The sequence below is a fragment of the Coregonus lavaretus genome, assembly GCF_964263955.1.
Source record: "Coregonus lavaretus genome assembly, chromosome: 10".
In the NCBI taxonomy this organism is placed as follows: domain Eukaryota; kingdom Metazoa; phylum Chordata; class Actinopteri; order Salmoniformes; family Salmonidae; genus Coregonus; species Coregonus lavaretus.
Window position 1 is genome coordinate 34395531 of NC_139997.1, and position 21037 is coordinate 34416567.

Sequence of the window (21037 nt, forward strand, 5' to 3'; positions counted from 1 at the left end):
CACGCTCCCAACTTTACTCTCCATTGGTTGGTTTCACTCTTTTTTATTTGAAACATTACAAACAGTACAGTTTCAGATAATCAACTTAAGCAACCCCTGCAGCATCATACAGTATCTTTACTCCAGGTCAAATGGTTTCTTAAAAGGTCAAAAGCCAATTTATATGCAGCATGATACAAGTGATTGTGATTGTTTTAACATATGCATGTTGAACTGCATCAATCAGACAGCAGCTGTTCATATGAAAGATTCCCAGCTATAATATGCCAGATAATCTGCTGTTATTAGCTAGAGCGAGTGAGGTAGAGCACGGAGAGATGTCTTCACTCAGTGTCTTCTCTCTCCCTCTCCCCTTCTCTCTCCCTCTCCCTCTCTCTCTCTAGCACGGAGAGATGTCTTCACTCAGTGTCTTCTCTCTCCCTCTCTCCTTCTCTCTCCCTCTCCCTCTCTCTCTCTAGCACGGAGAGATGTCTTAACTCAGTGTCTTCTCTCTCTCTCTCTCTCTCTCTCTCTTTCTGGCTCCTGAATATTTAATGGAGCTGAATTACAGAGGCCCTCAACCATAATGAATGGAGAATCAGACAATTAAAGCAGAAGCGCCTGGGCTTTGAATCTTACCTCTCCCAGAGGAGCCAGAGATTATTTAAAGTGGCACACTGTTTGATTATCTAATCCTCCCCTTGCCCTTCTGTTTTACTTACCGTGCTGCAGCGCTGCACTGTGCTGCACACTGCCTGCTCCCTCCGTTTGCCTCCGCAAATTACCATGAAATGCCAATGAACACTCAATCTATCAAAGACCAGTCTATACTATAGGGGTTAGATCTGAGGGCTGACCTGAAGTCAACTCCACTGATCATTTTTATTTTTTGCTCACTTAACTGACTTGGTTTTTAACAGAGGTTTTGATTTGGTTTAGCTAGGGTTGTTGGCCTGGTTTTCAGAGGTTGTATTGACATCAGATTTTACAAAGCATAATTTATTTGAAAGAAACCTGTTTGGAAAGTTGACAGGTGTTTGTTTGTGTGTGTGTGTGCAAGAACCATAGACATTAAAACCAGTAAATAGTGATAGCGCTGACATCATCCACGTATTCCTATGAAAAATGCCCGATGGCGCATGAAGCCAGAAGTATTTGAATTTGAAGTGCGCCATATTGCTGAATGGGGCTGAATGGCACCAAAAAATCACTTAGGATCATGGTAAAAGTGGCCGTAACTAGCAAAGGATCATGGTCGATGTAGTCGTTTTCAGCCTGCCTGAGAGAGTCAACCTTAATGTCTATGAAGCCTCCTCGTAGCCTGCCGACCCATGATTGGTCTGTGTCAGCACATTGTCCTGTGTGACGACAAATGTAATAGTCAGAATGGATCACTATTTAATTAAATATCTCAATTTGTAGTGAGCTTTAAAATAATTCACCGTGGGGATCGAACTTGAACATAATAAACATGTTTTAGTGCCCAAAACAACCATTTAAAAAAATTATGTTTGTCCGTTCTGCCGATCGTAACTTTCTAGGGCAGACCAGGGCTTTTGGCACCACTAGGTTGCTACGCATTAGCCGACCAGCAGAGGTTGTGACTTCACGCTCCAGACCGGACACTGAGAGTGTGAACCCCCACGTGGAACCTCCCACTCCTTGATGGTTGCTGACATCCAGAGAGGTGAATCAGGACAGGTGAAAACACTGATCTCTATATGGACTTTGTAACAGAGAAAGTGAGAGATTGGAGAAAGGCTTACTTTTTTGTCATGTGCATACAAAGCAAAAATGTTCACACGTGGCATAATTTTTGGTGTTCAGATCATAGATATTAATTGAATAGATAGTGATAGCTTCCTTAATGCTTGCCAGTGCCGTGCGTTTGCACTATGCACAAAGGTTTCACATCAGTGCAGCTGAGAGGAGAATATATTATACATATTCATGAGGTATACAGCTGAGGCCCAACACTGGGGCCATTTAGCACCAGCCAGGGAGAAGCCAATGATAGCATTGTAAATGCATAGCCATCAGAGCTTAATGACTTGAGTCAAACACTGGCCAATTAAGACGCACAGTCACTCACCATGGCCCAATGGCCCCCATTCATTTCAGAGGAAATAGAGTCTGAAACGAGCTTGTGTTCACATCCAAAGTCGTATTTGTGTGTGTGTGTGTGTGTGTGCGTGTGTGTGTTGGCCAGTGTTTAGCTCAGCAAAGGAACCTTAGCCCCATTACATACAAACCTTAGTTCCAATATAAACTGCTTAAATACAGTAGGTGTGTGTAGGAGGGGACAATGCTGAACAGCTGTAAGTTAGTCCTAATGAGCAGAATGAGCACTGATACACATTTCTGCCCATCACAATATCATCACACACTAATCACGCCCTAAAGCCACTACTGTCTGTGTACGTGTGTGTGACCCTACTTTAGCTATTCTTGTATCTAGGGAACATAGTCACGGCCTGCTGTTGTCATGGGGTTGTTGAACTGCAGACGATAATTGATTTGTTTTTGATCATTTTTACTACCTTGATCCTCATTTGATAAATCAATATATTAACGTTAGGTATTCATTTCAAACATGCTGTGCAATGACCAACGACAGACAGAAATGAGTGATTGATACAGTCTCTTGCTCCAGGGCATCGTTAGTTAGACTATTATTGTCTTGTCACTGGGACAATGTTAAACGTCCATCCACAGTTAATAGCAGTAGTGTGTGTTCAGTCAGGCAGAATATGACATCTTTATCCTCCACTCTGGCGTACGTGCCTACGGAAGGAGGGAGTCGTTAGCTCCAGGCTACTGTGACTAGTTAATGAGCAGAGGGATGTTTCTCCTGATTATCACCATGTAGAGAAACTGTTGCTCACTCAACTGCATACATACTGTACATCTACACTACATGGCCTGCCTGGATTTAATGCTAGATAGATAGATAGATAGATAGATAGATAGATAGATAGATAGATAGATAGATAGATAGATAGATAGATAGATAGATAGATAGATAGATAGATAGATAGATAGATAGATAGATAGATAGATAGATAGATAGATAGATAGATAGATAGATAGATAGATAGATAGATAGATAGATAGATACGTTACAGCCTTATTCTAAAATTGATTAAATCGTTTTCTACACACAATACCCCATAATGACGAAGCAAAAACAGGTTTGTATACATAAAGGCCTGATTGGTGGAGTGCTGCAGAGACGGTTGTCCTTCTGGAAGGTTCTCCCATCTCCACAGAGGAACTTTGGAGCTCTGTCAGAGTGACCATCGGGTTCTTGGTCACCTCCCTGACAAGGCCTTTCTCCCCCGATTGCTCAGTTTGGCCTGGCAGCCAGCTCTAGGAAGAGGTGGTTCCAAGCGTTTTGTTCTTTGGGGCCTTCAATGCTGCAGCATTTTTTGTACCCTTCCCCAGATCTGTGCCTCGACACAATCCTGTCTCGGAACTCTACCGACAATTCCTTCGACCTCATGGCTTGGTTCTTGCTCTGACATGCACTGTCAACTGTGGGACCTTATATAGACAGGTGTGTGCCTTTCCAAATCATGTCCAATTAATTGAATTTACCACAGGTGGACTCCAATCAAGTTGTAGAAGCATCTCAAGGATGATCAATGGAAACAGGATGCACCTGAGCTCAATTTTGAGTGTCATAGCAAAGGGTCTGAATACTTATGTAAATGGGGTATTTCAGTTTTATATTTTTTATACATTTGCAAAATTTTCTAAAAACGTGTTTTTTTAAATCAATTTTAGAATAAGGCTGTAACGTAAAAAGTCAAGGGGTCTGAATACTTTCTGAATGCACTGTAGATAGATAGATAGATAGATAGATAGATAGATAGATAGATAGATAGATAGATAGATAGATAGATAGATAGATAGATAGATAGATAGATAGATAGATAGATAGATAGATAGATAGATAGATAGATAGATAGATAGATAGATAGATAGATAGATAGATAGATAGATAGATAGATAGATAGATAGATAGATAGATAGATAGATAGATAGATAGATAGATAGATAGATAGATAGATAGATAGATAGATAGATAGATAGATAGATAGATAGATAGTCTGTAACTTGCCTTACAGTCAATGTGTTCCCAAACTGTAAGCTCAACCAGGTTAGAGAGAAGAACATATACACTATATTTTGAAAGTATGTGGACACCCCTTCAAATTAGTGGATTCGGCTATTTCAGCCACACCCGTTGCTGACAGGTGTATAAAATCAAGAGCTCAGTGACTTTCAACGTGGCACCATCATCGGATGCCACCTTTCCAACAAGTCAGTTCATCAAATTTCTGCCCTGCTAGAGCTTCCTCGGTCAACTGTAAGTTCTGTTATTGTGAAGTGGAAACGTCTAGGAGCAACAACAGCTCAGCCACGAAGTGGTAGGCCACACAAGCTCACAGAATGGGACCGCCGAGTGCTGAAGCGTGTAGCGCATAAACATCGTCTGTCCTCGGTTTCAACACTCACTATCGAGTTCCAAACTGCTTCTGGAAGCAACGTCAGCACAAGAACTGTTCATCGGGAGCTTCATGAAATGGGTTTCCATGGCCGAGCAGCCGCACACAAGCCTAAGATCACCATGCCCAATGCCACGCTGGAGTGGTGTAAAGCTCACCGCCATTGGACTCTGGAGCAGTGGAAACACGTTCTCTGGAGTGATGAATCACGCTTCACCATCTGGCAGTCCGATGGACGAATCTGGGTTTGGCGGATGCCAGGAGAAGGCTACCTTCCCCAAAGCATAGTGCCAACTGTAAAGTTTGGCAGAGGAGGAATAATGTTCTGGGGCTGTTTTTCATGGTTCGGGCTGTAAACTTGTGTGTGTACTAACTTACTGTACATGCGTGTGTGTTTCCATTGTGCGCTTAGTACATTATGCAGACAATTGTTTGGTAGGAAGGTGCTGGGATAGGGATAGCATTGGCCTGACAACCCCAGCAGCTGTCAACAGCTTCCTGTAATGGTGACAAATGGTGGTTATTACAGGAAGGGTAATGTGGTGGAATCCCCCTCTACTGAACTGTACTGTACTGTCTTAGAGATATGGAGCTACTTCTCCTAAGGCCTGCCAAATAATAAGACCTTATTACAGTACAACTCAGGGTCTCTTCTACTCTGATACTCCCTCATATACAGGACATGACTAACTATACATATCAGGCCTGGATTCAAAATAATTATAGTGAAATCTTTTGAACACTTTGAGTGTTTGATTGAGCCTGCCAGGAGCGCCGGATGGGCAGGTTTCGAACCTGTGGGACTATTCCATAGATTCCATTGCGCCAGACAAGCTCAATCAAGCGCAGCTAAAGTATTTGACAGAAAACAAGTAGTATTCGAACCCAAGCCTTGCACACTGTGCTGCATAGGACCTTGAAGTGTTGTTGTTCAGAAATTATTTTTAAAAGAGTCTTTCAGAAGTGGAGAGAAAACACAATAATTATGCAGTGTCTTTTCAACAGCAGCTTCAAGTCTCAGCGCAGCAGGCAACACACACACACACACATGCATGCGCACAAACACACACACATACACACAGAGGGAGTAGACAGAGAGAGCGTGTAGAGGATATATTAATTATAGATGCGGATAGCTGCAGGTGGGCCAGCATACTGCTGTTAATGTCAGGTAGTGTGACTTTGAGTGGCCAAGGTTACAATGACAATAATAACCCCTGTCTCTGGGGGTGAACCAACCTCCGCTCCCCAACACAGCACAGTCTGGCAGAGACAGCCTGGCAGGGAGCACCAGCTATTGCTAGTCGGCTGGCTCTGCAGGGACTGGGCTTCTGCCCTACTTGGAGGAGAATCAAATGATGATGAAGCAAATTTCTATTTTTGTTATTGAAAGATAGCTGGGGTGTGTTTTTTTATTTATGTGAGCTGATCAGCTGCCACGGTTCAAAGTTCAAAAGTGATGTTAAAAGTCTTTATGCTCCTAATAGACAGCTTGCATTTTGACAATATAACATTAGCCTAACTCAGCAAAGGGATGTGAGAAATGTTTGAGAGAGAAGCATTTTAATATCTGACTATGTCTTACCTCCCATCTAGAGAGCTGTCTATTTACCACCACAAACCAATGCTGGCATTAAGATTGCACTGAATGAGCTGTATAAGGCCATAAGTAAACAGAAAAACGCTCATCCAGAGGCAGTGCTCCTAGTGGCCGGGGACTTTAATGCAGGGAAACTTAAATCCGTTCTACCTAATTTCTACCAGCATGTTAAATGTGCAACCAGAGGGAAAAAAAATCTAGACCACCTTCACTCCACACACAGAGACGCAGACAAAGCTCTCCCTCGCCCTCCATTTGGCAAATCTGACCATAACTCTATCCTCCTGATTCCTGCTTATAAGCAAAAACTAAAGCAGGAAGCACCAGTGACTCGGTTAATAAAAAAGTGGTCAGATGACTCAGATGCTAAGCTACAGGACTGTTTTGCTAGCACAGACTGGAACATGTTCCGGGATTCTTCAGATAGCATTGAGGAGTTCACCATATCAGTCACTGGCTTCATCAATAAGTGCATCGATCATGTCGTCCCCACAGTGACCGTACGTACATACCCCAACCAGAAGCCATGGATTACAGGAAACATCTGCACTGAGCTAAAGGGTAGAGCTGCTGCTTTCAAGGAGCGGGACTCTAACCCGGACGCTTATAAGAAATCCCGCTATGCCCTCCGACAAACCATCAAACAGGCAAAGAGTCAATACAGGACTAAGATTGAATCGTACTATACCGGCTCTGACGCTCGTCGGATGTGGCAGGGCTTGAAAACTATTACAGACTGCAAAGGGAAGCACAGCCGCGAGCTGCCCAGTGACACAAGACTTCCAGACAAGCTAAACCACTTCTATGCTCGCTTCGAGGCAAGCAACACTGAAGCATGCATGAGAGCACCAGCTGTTCTGGATGACTATGTGATCACGCTCTCCGTAGCCGATGTGAGTAAGACTTTTAAGCAGGTCAACATTCACAAGGCCGCAGGGCCAGACGGATTACCAGGACGTGTACTCCGAACATGTGCTGACCAACTGGCAAGTGTCTTCACTGACATTTTCAACATGTCCCTGACTGAGTCTGTAATACCAACATGTTTCAAGCAGACCACCATAGTCCCCGTGCCCAAGGACACTAAGATAACCTGCCTAAATGACTACCGACCCGTAGCACTGACGTCTGTAGCCATGAAGTGCTTTGAAAGGCTGGTCATGGCTCACATCAACACCATTATCCCAGAAACCCTAGACCCACTCCAATTTGCATACCGCCCCAACAGATCCACAGATGATGCAATCTCTATTGCACTCCACACTGCCCTTTCCCACCTGGACCAGAGGAACACCTACGTGAGAATGCTATTCATTGACTACAGCTCAGTATTCAAAGCTCATCATTAAGCTAAGGATCCTGGGACTAAACACCTCCCTCTGCAACTGGATCCTGGATTTCCTGACGGGCCGCCCCCAGGTGGTAAGGGTAGGTAACAACACATCTGCCACACTGATCCTCAACACGGGGGCCCCTCAGGGGTGCGTGCTCAGTCCCCTCCTGTACTCCCTGTTCACCCATGACTGCATGGCCAGGCACGACTCCAACACCATCATTAAGTTTGCCGACGACACAACAGTGGTAGGCCTGATCACCGACAACGATGAGACAGCCTATAGGGAGGAGGTCAGAGACCTGGCCGTGTGGTGCCAGGATAACAACCTCTCCCTCAACATGACCAAGACAAAGGAGATGATTGTGGACTACAGGAAAAAAAAGAGGACTGAGCACTCCCCCATTCTCATCGACGGGGCTGTAGTGGAACAGGTTGAGAGCTTCAAGTTCTTCATCACCAACAAACTATCATGGTCCAAACACACCAAGACAGTGGTGAAGAGGGCACGACAAAGCCTATTCCCCCTCAGGAGACTGAAAAGATTTGGCATGGGTCCTCAGATCCTCAAAAAATTCTACAGCTGCACCATTGAGAGCATCCTGACTGGTTGCATCACCGCCTGGTATGGCAACTGCTTGGCCTCCGACCACAAGGCACTACAGAGGGTAGTGTGTACGGGCCATTACATCACTGGGGCCAAGCTTCCTGCCATCCAGGACCTCTATACCGGGCGGTGTCAGAGGAAGGCCCTCAAAATTGTCAAAGACTCCAGCCACCCTAGTCATAGACTGTTCTCTCTGCTACCGCACGGCAAGTGGTACCGGAGTGCCAAGTCTAGGTCCAAAAGACTTCTCAACAGCTTCTACCCCCAAGCCATAAGACTCCTGAACAGCTAATCATGGCTACCCAGACTATTTGCACTGCCACCCCACCCCTTTTTTAAACTTTTTTATTAAAAATAAATGCACTGTTGGTTAAGGGCTGTAAGTAAGCATTTCACTGTAATGTCTGCACCTGTTGTATTCGGCGCATGTGGCCAATACAATTTTATTTTATTTTATTTGAGAGAGACCGAGACAGAGAGCGAGGCTGTGAGGTCAGAGTCTTCAAGCGCCTGTTGGGATCTGTCAAACAGACACGGCTGACATTTTTTTGATAATTGCTATGCCTGGCCATGATCTGTATTAGCATATGAAAGTTGTCTTCTTCTCTTTTTTTCTCTCTCTCTCTTGCACAGACAGTACATTGGTGTATGCTAATTTGTAAGTCATTTCAGATGACAGAGAGTGGTTGGATCCCAGAGGTGCTGTCTCTCTCTCTCTTTCTCTCTCCCTTAATCTCTCTTTCTCTCATACTCTATTTCTCTCTCTCTCTCTCCTCGTGTCTCTATCAGTGTAGAATCAGCTGAAGCCTCAGAACTGTGTTTAGGGTCATACGCAGCGGTCCTTTTGTGTACAGGCATGGAGCAAGCCACCTTTTAGGAAGTTGGTCACCCAGCAACTTGGCCAGCCTTTAGAAAGAGTTCAACAATGCCACCATGTGTTTCCCAGGGAGAGATGATTTGCTATTGTCATTCATTTTTGTATGTGAGATTGTTGAGCTATTTTATCAGTGCAAAATTGCAAAAAACAGAATTTCCTAAATGGAAACTGCATTAGAGGACATTTTACAATATAATGTATTAGTATGGCTACAATGCTCTGTTACTATTCATGGTTATGATGCAGTCAGAATTTGTGAGAATACAGAGTCTATGTTAGAGCTCACTGCAGAATCTATTGAGTGGAGACTCACAGAGGGTGACTTGTGTCCCTGATCATGGCCATGCCAAGCACCTGGCTAGAGGAAGGAGAGGGGAAGGGGATCGATGGCGATTGGTGCCACCTGGGGTTTGGTGATGCCATTGCCATCCCCTCAGACACACACACACACTTTCACTGACACACACACACTCACATGCATCACATACACACAGCTCTGCGTTATCACAGAGGGCTCTCTCTCTCTTCCCTCGTCTGTGTTAGTATGCAGTAGGCAGACTGGGGGGAGCAGGGGAGGGCGTAGCAGAGCGCTGTGGATCGTTATTATTGACCAAGCCTCTGTGTAGCCCTGTGCTGCGGAGACAAGTCCACACGCACACACACAAAAGCGGATACTTTACACAGTGACACACACATACACGCACTGTCTTGCTCACACACACACAGTGTAGTTGATGTAGAATGAGACAGTAGAACATTTCATATTCATAATTATCACTAAATAATTGTTTTAAAAAATGTATTGATTAATTGGACTTGAGAAAATAAATATAATCATGGATGGTTGTAAAGAGAAACCCCATCAGGAATCTGATTTCAGCCCTCCACTGAGAGGAGGAGAGGGATTCAATAAACAACAATCTAGAGGCTCTGTGTGTGTGTAATTGTGTGTGTGAGTGAGCAAGACAGTGTGTGTGTGTGTGTGTGTGTGTGTGTGTGTGTGTGTGTGTGTGTGTGTGTGTGTGTGTGTGTGTGTGTGTGTATGTGTGTGTGTGTCACTGTGTCCCAGCACTGGTGCACTCCTCGCTCCACACACACACACACACACACACACACACACACACACACACATTACTCACTCTCCGTTGTCATGGATTAAATGAATCCTGTTTTAATGAAAGCGCCTCTCATTCATAAGCCTGTAGAACAAAATCTTGTCAGCTTTTGACGCCTAGCAGCATGCCAGGCAAAGTTCAGGGGAAAGGAGGATCAAAGAAAGGAGAGAAAGAAAGACAGGAGGCTGACTCCCCCTCCTTTGATATCTGTTTTCTGTAATCGCTTGGAAATGAATGATTTTTCTTAACCTGCAAGTCTGTCTCATTTAAGGTTGTCTTCTCTTGAACAGAATAAAGAACGGTTGAGTTGTTTAATTGGTTTAGAAAAACACTAGGATTCCATTCTCCTCTGCTATAAGGTTTAGAAGATTTGATGTGTTTGTCTAGCATGCAAGTACACACACACACACACACGGATGCGTGCACACTCTCCTTTCCCCCTCATTTTACCAGTGGTTGCTTGTCACACACAACTGCATGTAAACCACAAGCTGAAAAGCCCTTCAGGATATCAAATCCATGCTCTAACTAGGTCAATGCTCGCTCCTCACAATACACTGCTGCTGCTGCATCCTCCTCGCATCCCTCTCTCTCTCCTTCTCTATGTACACTACATGACCAAAAGGATGTGGACACCTGCTCGTCGAACATCTCATTCCAAAATTAATGGAGTTGGTCACCCCTTTTCTGCTATAACAGCCTCCGCTCTTCTGGGAAGGCTTTCCACTAGATGTTGGAACATTGCTGCGGGGACTTGCTTCCATTCAGCCACAAGAGCATTAGTGAGGTCAGGCACTGATGTTGGGCGATTAGGCCTGGCTCGCAGTTGGCGTTCCAATTCATCCCAAAGGTGTTCGATGGGGTTGAGGTCAGGGCTCTGTGCAGGCCAGTCACGTTCTTCCACACCGATCTCGACAAACCCTTTCTGTATGGACCTCGCTTTGTGCATCGTGGCATTGTCATGCTGAAACAAGAAAGTGCCTTCCCCAAACTATTGCCACAATGTTAGAAGCACAGAATCATCTATAATGTCATTGTATGCTGTAGCATTAAGATTTCCATTCACTGGAACTAAGGGGCCTAGCCCGAACCATGAAAAACAGCCCCAGACCGTTATTCCTCCTCCACCAAACTTCACAGTTGGCACTATGCATTTGGGGCAGGTAGCGTTCTCCTGGTAACCACCAAACCCAGATTTGTCCGTCAGACTGCCCGATGGTGAAGCGCGTGATTCATCACTCCAGAGAACACGTTTCCACTGCTCCAGAGTCCAATGGCGGCGAGCTTTACACCACTCCAGCTGACACTTGGCATTGCGCATGTTGATCTTAGGCTTGTGTGCGGCTGCTCAACCATAGAAACCCATTTCATGAAGCTCCCGGGTAGAGTTAAAGTGACTATGCATAAATAATTAACAGAGTAGCAGCAGCATAAAAAGATGGGGTGGGGGGGCAGTGCAAATAGTCCAGGTAGCCATGATTAGCTGTTCAGGAGTCTTATGGCTTGGGGGTAGAAGCTGTTGAGAAGTCTTTTGGACCTAGACTTGGCACTCCGGTACCGCTTGCCGTGCGGTAGCAGAGAGAACAGTCTATGACTAGGGTGGCTGGAGTCTTTGACAATTTTGAGGGCCTTCCTCTGACACCGCCTGGTATAGAGGTCCTGGATGGCAGGAAGCTTGGCCCCAGTGATGTACTGGGCCGTACGCACTACCCTCTGTAGTGCCTTGCGGTCGGAGGCCAAGCAGTTGCCATACCAGGCGGTGATGCAACCAGTCAGGATGCTCTCGATGGTGCAGCTGTAGAATTTTTTGAGGATCTGAGGACCCATGCCGAATCTTTTCAGTCTCCTGAGGGGGAATATGCTTTGCCATTCTACTACCAGTGTTTGACTATGGCGATTGCATGGCTCTGTGCTCGATTTTATACACCTGTCAGCAACGGGTGTGGCTGAAATAGCCGAATCCACTAATTTGAAGGGGTGTCTACATACGTTTGTATATACAGTGTATCTCTCTTTCTCTCTCTCTATTTAACCTTCTCTCTTTGTTTACTCCTTCTTCATTTCAACTCTCCTCTTTCTATCAAATGTAAAACACCACAAGGTTGAATCAATATTCTTTAATTAAACATCAAGGACATGAACACTGGTTCATTACTGCCTTCTATGGATTATTGTAGCATTCTGTTCAAAGGTCCAAACAAAAGAGTATGTCTCAATATTCATTTTTCCCTTTCTATATCAAAAATAAAATTGGGTAAAAATGGGGTCAAAATAGTGTAGATTGAACCAGTTGCCATAGCTTCAATACTGACTGGCATAGATGGGAAGGAAATGGGAGGTACTGTGCACATGCCATCCCCAACCCCATCCTAAACAGCATCCTCCATCATCTGTGACTGAGGAATATCCTTCCAGCTCCTGCTATGACAGCTCCGGCAGGCATCAGGCATTAGTCCTCCTAAACGTTGTCCCACGAATTAGTATGATATAAACACATCCGACCTGAGCTGCGCCGCGGTGCCATATCAAAGCTCTATGTGATCTTTGTCCCTGGATCTCTCTGCTTTAGTCTGAAAAAGAGAGAGTTCTGCCAGAGAGAGAGAGAGCATCCCCAAGAGAGAGAGAGAGCAGAGCGATGAGCTATGTGATAACGAGCTGTGTTAGACTGCCACAACACACAGCCTTGTCACATTTCCTCTCAGATGTGTTCAGCAAAGTGGGCTGGAGCAGATGTTCAGTGTCTATAGTCTCGTCGCCAGGCACTTCACAGAAGAGAACTCTGCAAATATTTACAAAGCCACTTGGATATTCTATATCAAGTGTTGCTAGGGCTGTTTTGAGTGTTTTTATTTGTTGAATTATAACTGTAAATGCAGGATGATTCTGATTACACTGTGTTGTGAATGAAAAAGAAAAAGAAAGTATATACAGCGGCTTGCGAAAGTATTCACCCCCCTTGGCATTTTTCCTATTTTGTTGCCTTACAACCTGGAATTAAAATAGATTTTGGGGGGGGTTTGTATCATTTGATTTACACAACATGCCTACCACTTTGAAGATGCAAAAAAAATGTTTGTGTGAAACAAACAAGAAATAAGACACAAAAACAGAAAACCTGAGCGTGCATAACTATTCACCCCCCCAAAGTCAATACTTTGTAGAGCCACCTTTTGCAGCAATTACAGCTGCAAGTCTCTTGGGGTATGTCTCTATAAGCTTGGCATATCTAGCCACTGGGATTTTTGCCCATTCTTCAAGGTAAAACTGCTCCAGCTCCTTCAAGTTGGATGGGTTCCGCTGGTGTACAGCAATCTTTAAGTCATACCACCAATTCTCAATTGGATTGAGGTCTGGGCTTTGACAAGGCCTTTCTAAGACATTTAAATGTTTCCCCTTAAACCACTAAAGTGTTGCTTTAGCAGTATGCTTAGGGTCATTGTCCTAACAGTAGCTACTAAGGGTAAGTTATAACCTACATTTGTGTTTTGTTTTTACATACTGGTAACCAGAGTCGTTCAAGGGAATTCGGGACATGGGTGACTAGTTAACGTTAGCTTGGCTCTCTCTGTGTGTTCGTGCCGTGGGAGGAGGGGTTTTTCATTGGCAGAGAGCAATGGCTAGCTAGTACGCTAACTATTCTAGCTAACTAACTGGCTGAATAAGTTGACGACGGACTCACTCAAACTGTCAAAACTAACCCAAAACTTTACACAACGTTAGACACGGACACAAATGATCTGCTTGGCGTGTTAACACACTGGTGGTTTGTTGTAACCGAGTATTGGTGCTAAACCGTGTTATTGGAGGCTGGCATGCTAGTTGGCTATGGTGTCATAGGATTCGGTGCCCTGGACGGTTTTCACGGAAGAATACTGTACCAAGTTAGCTAGCTGAATAAACTAAGTTAGTCTATTCCTAGAAAACATTGAACCGCTGTAGTTTACAACAATTATAATTTCTAAAGTGGAAGTTGGGAGAGTTATATTTGAGTGTTTCAATGAAACGTAAGTGAGGGAGGCCCCGCTCTCTCGCTTTCCCAGATGTTTAGTTCATTTCATTCCAATCTCCTTTGCATTATTGTAGCCATTTTCTGTAGCCTGTCAACTATGTGTCTGTCTATCCCTGTTCTCTCCTCTCCGCACAGGCTATACAAACGCCTCACACCGCGTGGCTGCTGCCACTCTAACCTGGTGGTCCCTGCACGCATGACCCACGTGGAGTTCCAGGTCTCCGGCAGCCTCTGGAACTGCCGTTCTGTGGCCAACAAGGCAGAGTTCATCTCAGCCTATGCTACCCTCCAGTCCCTCGACTTCTTGGCGCTGACTTAAACATGGATTACCACAGAAAACACTGCTACTCCTACTGTTCTCTACTCGTCTGACCATGTGTTCTCGCATACCCCGAGAGCATCTGTGGTGGCACAGGAATCCTCCTCTCTCCCAAGTGGACATTCTCTCTTTCTCCCCTGACCCATCTGTCTATCTCCTCATTTGAATTCCATGCTGTCACAGTCACCAGCCCATTCAAGCTTAACATCCTTATCATTTATCGCCCTCCAGGTTCCCTTGGAGAGTTCATCAATGAGCTTGATGCCTTGATAAGTTCCTTTCCTGAGGATGGCTCATCCATCACACTTCTGGGTGACTTTAACCTCCCTACGTCTACCTTTGACTCATTTCTCTCTGCCTCCCTCTTTCCACTCCTCTCCTCTTTTGACCTCACCCTCTCACCATCCCCCCCTAAGCACAAGGCAGGCAAAACGCTTGACCTCATCTTTACTAGATGCTGTTCTTCTACTAATCTCACTGTAACTCCCCTCCATGTCTCCGACCACTACTTTGTATCCTTTTCTCTCTCGCTCTCCTCCAACACTACTCACTCTGCCCCTACTCAGATGGTAATGTGCCGTCGCAACCTTCGCTCTCTCTCTTCCGCTACTCTCTCCTCTTCCAGCCTATCATCTCTTCCCTCTGCTCAAACCTTCTCCCTCCAATCTCCTGATTCTGCCTCCTCAACCCTCCTCTCCTACCTTTCTGCATCCTTTGACTCTCTATGTCCCCTATCCTCCTGGCCGGCTCAGTCCTCCCCTCCTGCTCCCTGGCTTGATGACTCATTGCGAGCTCACAGAACAGGGCTCCGGGCAGCCGAGCGGAAATTGAGGAAAACTAGACTCCCTGCGGACCTGCCATCTTTTCACTCCCTCCTCTCTACATTTTCTTCCTCTGTTTCTGCTGCTAAAGCCACTTTCTACCACTCTAAATTCCAAGCATCTGCCTCTAACCCTAGGAAGCTCTTTGCCACCTTCTCCTCCCTGCTGAATCCTCCTCCCCCTCCCCCCTCCTCCCTCTCTGTGGATGACTTCGTCAACCATTTTGAAAAGAAGGTTGATGACATCCGATCCTCGTTTGTTAAGTCAAATGACACCGCTGGTCCTGCTCACACTGCCCTACCCTATGCTTTGACTTCTTTCTCCCCTCTCTCTCCAGATGAAATATTGCGACTTGTGACGGCCGGCCGCCAAACAACCTGCCCACTTGACCCTATACCCTCCTCTCTTCTCCAGACCATTTCCGGAGACATTCTCCCTTACCTCACCTCGCTCATCAACTCATCCTTCACCGCTGGCTATGTCCCTTCCGTCTTCAAGAGAGCGAGAGTTGCACCCCTTCTCAAAAAACCTACACTCGATCCCTCCGATGTCAACAACTACAGACCAGTATCCCTTCTTTCTTTTCTCTCCAAAACTCTTGAGCGTGCCGTCTTTAGCCAACTCTCTTGCTATCTCTCTCAGAATGACCTTCTTGATCCAAACCAGTCAGGTTTCAAGACTGGTCATTCAACTGAGACTGCTCTTCTCTGTGACTCGGAGGCTCTCCGCACTGCTAAAGCTAACTCTCTCTCCTCTGCTCTCGTCCTTCTAGACCTATCTGCTGCCTTTGATACTGTGAACCATCAGATCCTCCTCTCCACCCTCTCCGAGTTGGGCATCTCCGGCGCGGCTCACTCTTGGATTGCGTCCTACCTGACAGGTCGCTCCTACCAGGTGGCGTGGCGAGAATCTGTCTCCGCACCACGTTCTCTCACCACTGGTGTCCCCCAGGGCTCAGTTCTAGGCCCTCTCCTATTCTCGCTATACACCAAGTCACTTGGCTTTGTCATATCCTCACATGGCCTCTCCTATCATTGCTACGCAGACGACACACAATTAATCTTCTCCTTTCCCCCTTCTGATAACCAGGTGGCGAATCGCATCTCTGCATGTCTGGCAGACATATCAGTGTGGATGACGGATCACCACCTCAAGCTGAACCTCGGCAAGACGGAGCTGCTCTTCCTCCCGGGGAAGGACTGCCCGTTCCATGATCTCGCCATCACGTTTGACAACTCCGTTGTGTCCTCCTCCCAGAGTGCAAAGAGCCTTGGCGTGACCCTGGACAACACCCTGTCATTCTCCGCTAACATCAAGGCGGTGACCCGATCCTGCAGGTTCATGCTCTACAACATTCGCAGAGTACGACCCTGCCTTACACAGGAAGCGGCACAGGTCCTAATCCAGGCACTTGTCATCTCCCATCTGGATTACTGCAACTCACTGTTGGCTGGGCTCCCTGCCTGTGCCATTAAACCCCTACAACTCATCCAGAACACCGCAGCCCGTCTGGTGTTCAACCATCCCAAGTTCTCTCACGTCACCCCGCTCCTCCGCACACACCACTGGCTTCCAGTTGAAGCTCGCATCTGCTACAAGACCATGGTGCTTGCCTACGGAGCTGTGAGGGGAACGGCACCTCCGTACCTTCAGGCTCTGATCAGTCCCTACACCCAAACGAGGGCATTGTGTTCATCCACCTCTGGCCTGCTGGCCCCCCTACCTCTGCGGAAGCACAGTTCCCGCTCAGCCCAGTCAAAACTGTTCGCTGCTCTGGCACCCTAATGGTGGAAAAAGCTCCCTCACGACGCCAGGACAGCGGAGTCACTCACCACCTTCCGGAGACACTTGAAACCCCCTCCTCTTTAAGGAATACCTGGGATAGGATAAAGTAATCATTCTACCCCCCCTTACCCCACCCCAAAGATTTTTTTTTTAATAATAATAATAATATTGTAAAGTGGTTGTCCCACTGGCTATCATAAGGTGAATGCACCAATTTATAAGTCGCTCTGGATAAGAGCGTCTGCTAAATGACGAAAATTTAAAAATTTAAATGGAAGGTAAACATCCGTCCCAGTCTCAAATCTCTGGAAGACTGAAACAGGTTTCCCTCAAGAATTTCCCTATATTTAGCGCCATCCATCATTCCTTCAATTCTGACCAGTTTCCCTGCCGATGAAAAACATCCCCACAGCATGATGCTGCCACCACCATGCTTCACTGTGGGGATGGTGTTCTAGGGGTGATGAGAGGTGTTGGGTTTGCACCAGACATAGCGTTTTCCTTGATGGCCAATATGCTCAATTTTAGTCTCATCTGACCAGAGTACCTTCTTCCATATGTTTGGGTAGCCCCCAAATGCCTTTTGGCAAACACCAAACGTATTTGCTTATTTTTTTCTTTAAGCAATGGCTTTTTTCTGGCCACTCTTCCGTAAAGCCCAGCTCTGTGGAGTGTATGGCTGAAAGTGGTCCTATGGACAGATACTCCAATCTCCGCTGTGGAGCTTTGCAGCTCCTTCAGGGTTATCTTTGGTCTCTTTGTTGCCTCTCTGATGAATGCCCTCCTTGCCTGGTCCTTGTGTTTTGGTGGGCGGTCCTCTCTTGGCAGGTTTGTTGTGGTGCCATATTCTTTCAATTTTTTAATAATGGATTTAAATGGTGCTCCATGGGATGTTCAAAGTTTCTGATCTGTGCTTCTCCACAACTTTGATCCTGACCAGTTTGGAGAGCTCCTTGGTCTTCATGGTGCCGCTTGCTTGGTGGTGCCCCTTGCTTAGTGGTGTTGCAGAACAGGTGTATATATACTGAGATCATGTGACAGATCATGTGACACTTAGATTGCACACAGGTGGACTTTATTTAACTAATTGTGTGACTTCTGAAGGTAATTGGTTGCACCAGATCTTATTTAGGGGCTTCATAGCAAAGGGGGTGAATACCTATGCACGCACCACTTTTCCGTTATTTATTTTTTAGATTGTTTTTTTAACAAGTAATTTTTTTTCATTCCACTTCACCAATTTTGACTATTTTGTGTATGTCCATTACATGAAATGCAAATAAAAATCAATTTAAATTACAGGTTGTAATGCAACAAAATAGGAAAAACACCAAAAGGGGATGAATACTTTTACAAAGCACTGTATGCCACACAGCTATATGGTTGTACAGTATGTTGCTACTAAGCTACATAAGCAGGTTGTATGTTGCACGTGTCTAACGATTAGCTGTGTCTTGTTATGTTGCAGCGCCTCGGTTCCTCATCACCTCCACGGGAGCACTGTACATCCTGGACGTGCAGAATGAGGATGGATTGTATAACTACAGGTGTATGACACGCCACCGCTACACGGGAGAGACCAGGCAGAGCAACAGCGCACGCCTCTTTGTTTCAGGTATGCAGAGTGACAGTACGGCTTGGATACCCGTCTGTTGTGCAAGTTTGGGCAAGTTTGGGTGCCAATGATAGCCTGGAATACACTCTGAATATCACTAGGTTTCACTATTGTTTCACTTCAATCCTTCAATCTGGACCTGCTTCAAGCTAGTCAACTGAGTATTGCTAAAAATGCATACTTTTGACCAAAATATTGAATCCATCTCACCTTTGGCCATTGTTCCTCCCTCAGACCCTTCCAACTCGGCGCCGGTCATCCTGGATGGCTTTGAGCGTCGTGAGGTGATGACATCACACCGGGTGGAGCTGCCTTGCAAGGCGTCTGGTCATCCAGCCCCCAAGTACCGCTGGCTGAAGGACAACCGACCGCTGGAGCCGGACAGCCGCTTCAGGCAGAGTGTGACGGGGCTGCTGATAGAGAGGGCGCAGCCCAGCGACAAGGGAAGCTACGTGTGTGAGGTGTGGAACAGCTATGGCAACGCCGAGGTGGTGGGGAGGCTGCAGGTCAAAGGTCAGTAATAGACTGTGTGCAGCATGTTGTGCTAAATGTACAGTATGTTTGTTGTTAATGTGTATCTGAGATACTGTTTGTCTTTGGAGTTTAAAATCCATTTTAGAGTTGCTCCTTTTTTAGCTGATATACAGTATGTCCAATTGCCAAGAGAGTCTAAGCCCCCTCTCCCTCTACCAGAGCCCCTGAAGGCAGTGGTCAGCCCAAAAAAGGTGAAAGGCAGCGTGGGTAGCCAGGTGTCTCTGTCGTGCAGCGTGAGTGGCTCGGAGGAGTACGAGCTGTCCTGGTACCGGAATGGAGAAATTATCTACCCTGGGAACAGTGTTCGCATGACTGGCAACAACCGGGAGAACCTGATCATGGCTGGGATGGCTAAGAGTGATGGAGGAGCCTACCAGTGCTTCGCTAGGAAAAGCAAGATGTCCGCCCAGGACTTTGTCCAGGTCATCCTGGAAGGTCAGTACTCTCAGTGGATGTCTGTTTGGTCAGGGGGTTAGCAATGTTACTTTCAATCACAGCAGAGAACCTCTCTGAATGTGTGTTTTTGTGTTTGTGTATTTGTATGTTTTTAGTGTGTATGTGCATGTGAGCAATGTGTGACCATGCACTTCCTGACGGGCCGCCCCCAGGTGGTAAGGGTAGGTAACAACACTTCTGCCACGCTGCCACTCAACACGGGGGCCCCTCAGGGGTGCGTGCTCAGTCCCCTCCTGTACTCCATGTTCACCCATGACTGCATGGCCAAGCACGACTCCAACACCATCATTAAGTTTACCGATGACACAACAGTGGTAGGCCTGATCACCGACAACGATGAGACAGCCTATAAGGAGGAGGTCAGAGACCTGGCCGTGTGGTGCCAGGATAACAACCTCTCCCTCAACGTGATCAAGACAAAGGAGATGATTGTGGACTACAGGGAAAGGAGGACCGAGCACGCCCCCATTCTCATCGACTGGGCTGTAGTGGAGCAGGTTGAGAGCTTCAAGTTCCTTGGTGTCCACATCACCAAAAAAACTATCTTGGTCCAAACACACCAAGACAGTTGTGAAGAGGGCACGACAAAGCCTATTCCCCCTCAGGAGACTGAAAAGATTTGGCATGGGTCCTCAGATCCTCAAAAAGTTATACAGCTGCACCGTCGAGAGCATCCTGACTGGTTGCATCACCGCCTGGTATGGCAACTGCTCGGCCTCCGACCGCAAGGCACTACAGAGGGTAGTGCGTACGGCTCAGTACATCACTGAGGCCAAGCTTCCTGCCATCCAGATCCTCTATACCAGGCGGTGTCAGAGGAAGGCCCTAAACATTGCCAAAGTCTCCAGCCACCCTAGTCATAGACTGTTCTCTCTGCTACCGCACGGCAAGCAGTACCGGAGTCTAGATCCAAAATGCCTCTTAACAGCTTCTACCCACAAGCCATAAGACTCCTGAACAGCTAATCAAATGGCTACCCAGGCGATTTGCATTGTCCCCCCCCCCCCACACACCCTCTTTTTATGCTGCTGCTACTCTCTGTTTATTATCTATGCATAGCCACTTTACCTCTACCCACATGTACATATTACCTCAATTACCTCGACTAACCTGTGCCCCCGCACATTGACTCTGTACCGGTACCACTTGTATATAGCCTTGCTACTGTTATTTTACTGCTGCTCTTTAATTATTTGTTTTTTTTCTTTTTTTCTTTTTTATATTTACTTACCTCTATTTTACTTAACACTTATTTTTCTTAAAACTGCATTGTTGGTTAAGGGCTTGTAAGTAAGCATTTCACTGTAAGGTCTACACCTGTTGTATTCGGCGCATGTGACAAATAACATTTTATTTTATTTTATCTGTGTGTGAGTGTCCATGCATGTGAGTGTGTGCTTGCCTGCATGTGTTTTTATTTGTGTTTGTGTGACTGCAGAATTGGGGAGCACCAACCATTGATCAGGCGTTCGTGCG

At 46.1% G+C, this 21037-nt stretch overlaps 1 protein-coding gene across 2 annotated transcripts in view; it reads left to right on the top strand.

Annotated features, from left to right (window-relative positions):
• The window catches only part of LOC311136573 (cell adhesion molecule DSCAM-like), a gene marked incomplete at both ends in the record, with an annotated part of 150008 nt that overhangs the window by 61373 nt on the left and 67598 nt on the right, over positions 1-21037 (top strand). For both annotated transcript variants that reach the window (XM_084170759.1, XM_084170760.1), the window contains 3 exons: positions 18425-18571; positions 18806-19084; positions 19265-19540. In XM_084170759.1, the coding sequence (XP_084026885.1) occupies positions 18425-18571; positions 18806-19084; positions 19265-19540 (702 nt within the window). The remainder of the gene's footprint in view (positions 1-18424; positions 18572-18805; positions 19085-19264; positions 19541-21037) is intronic.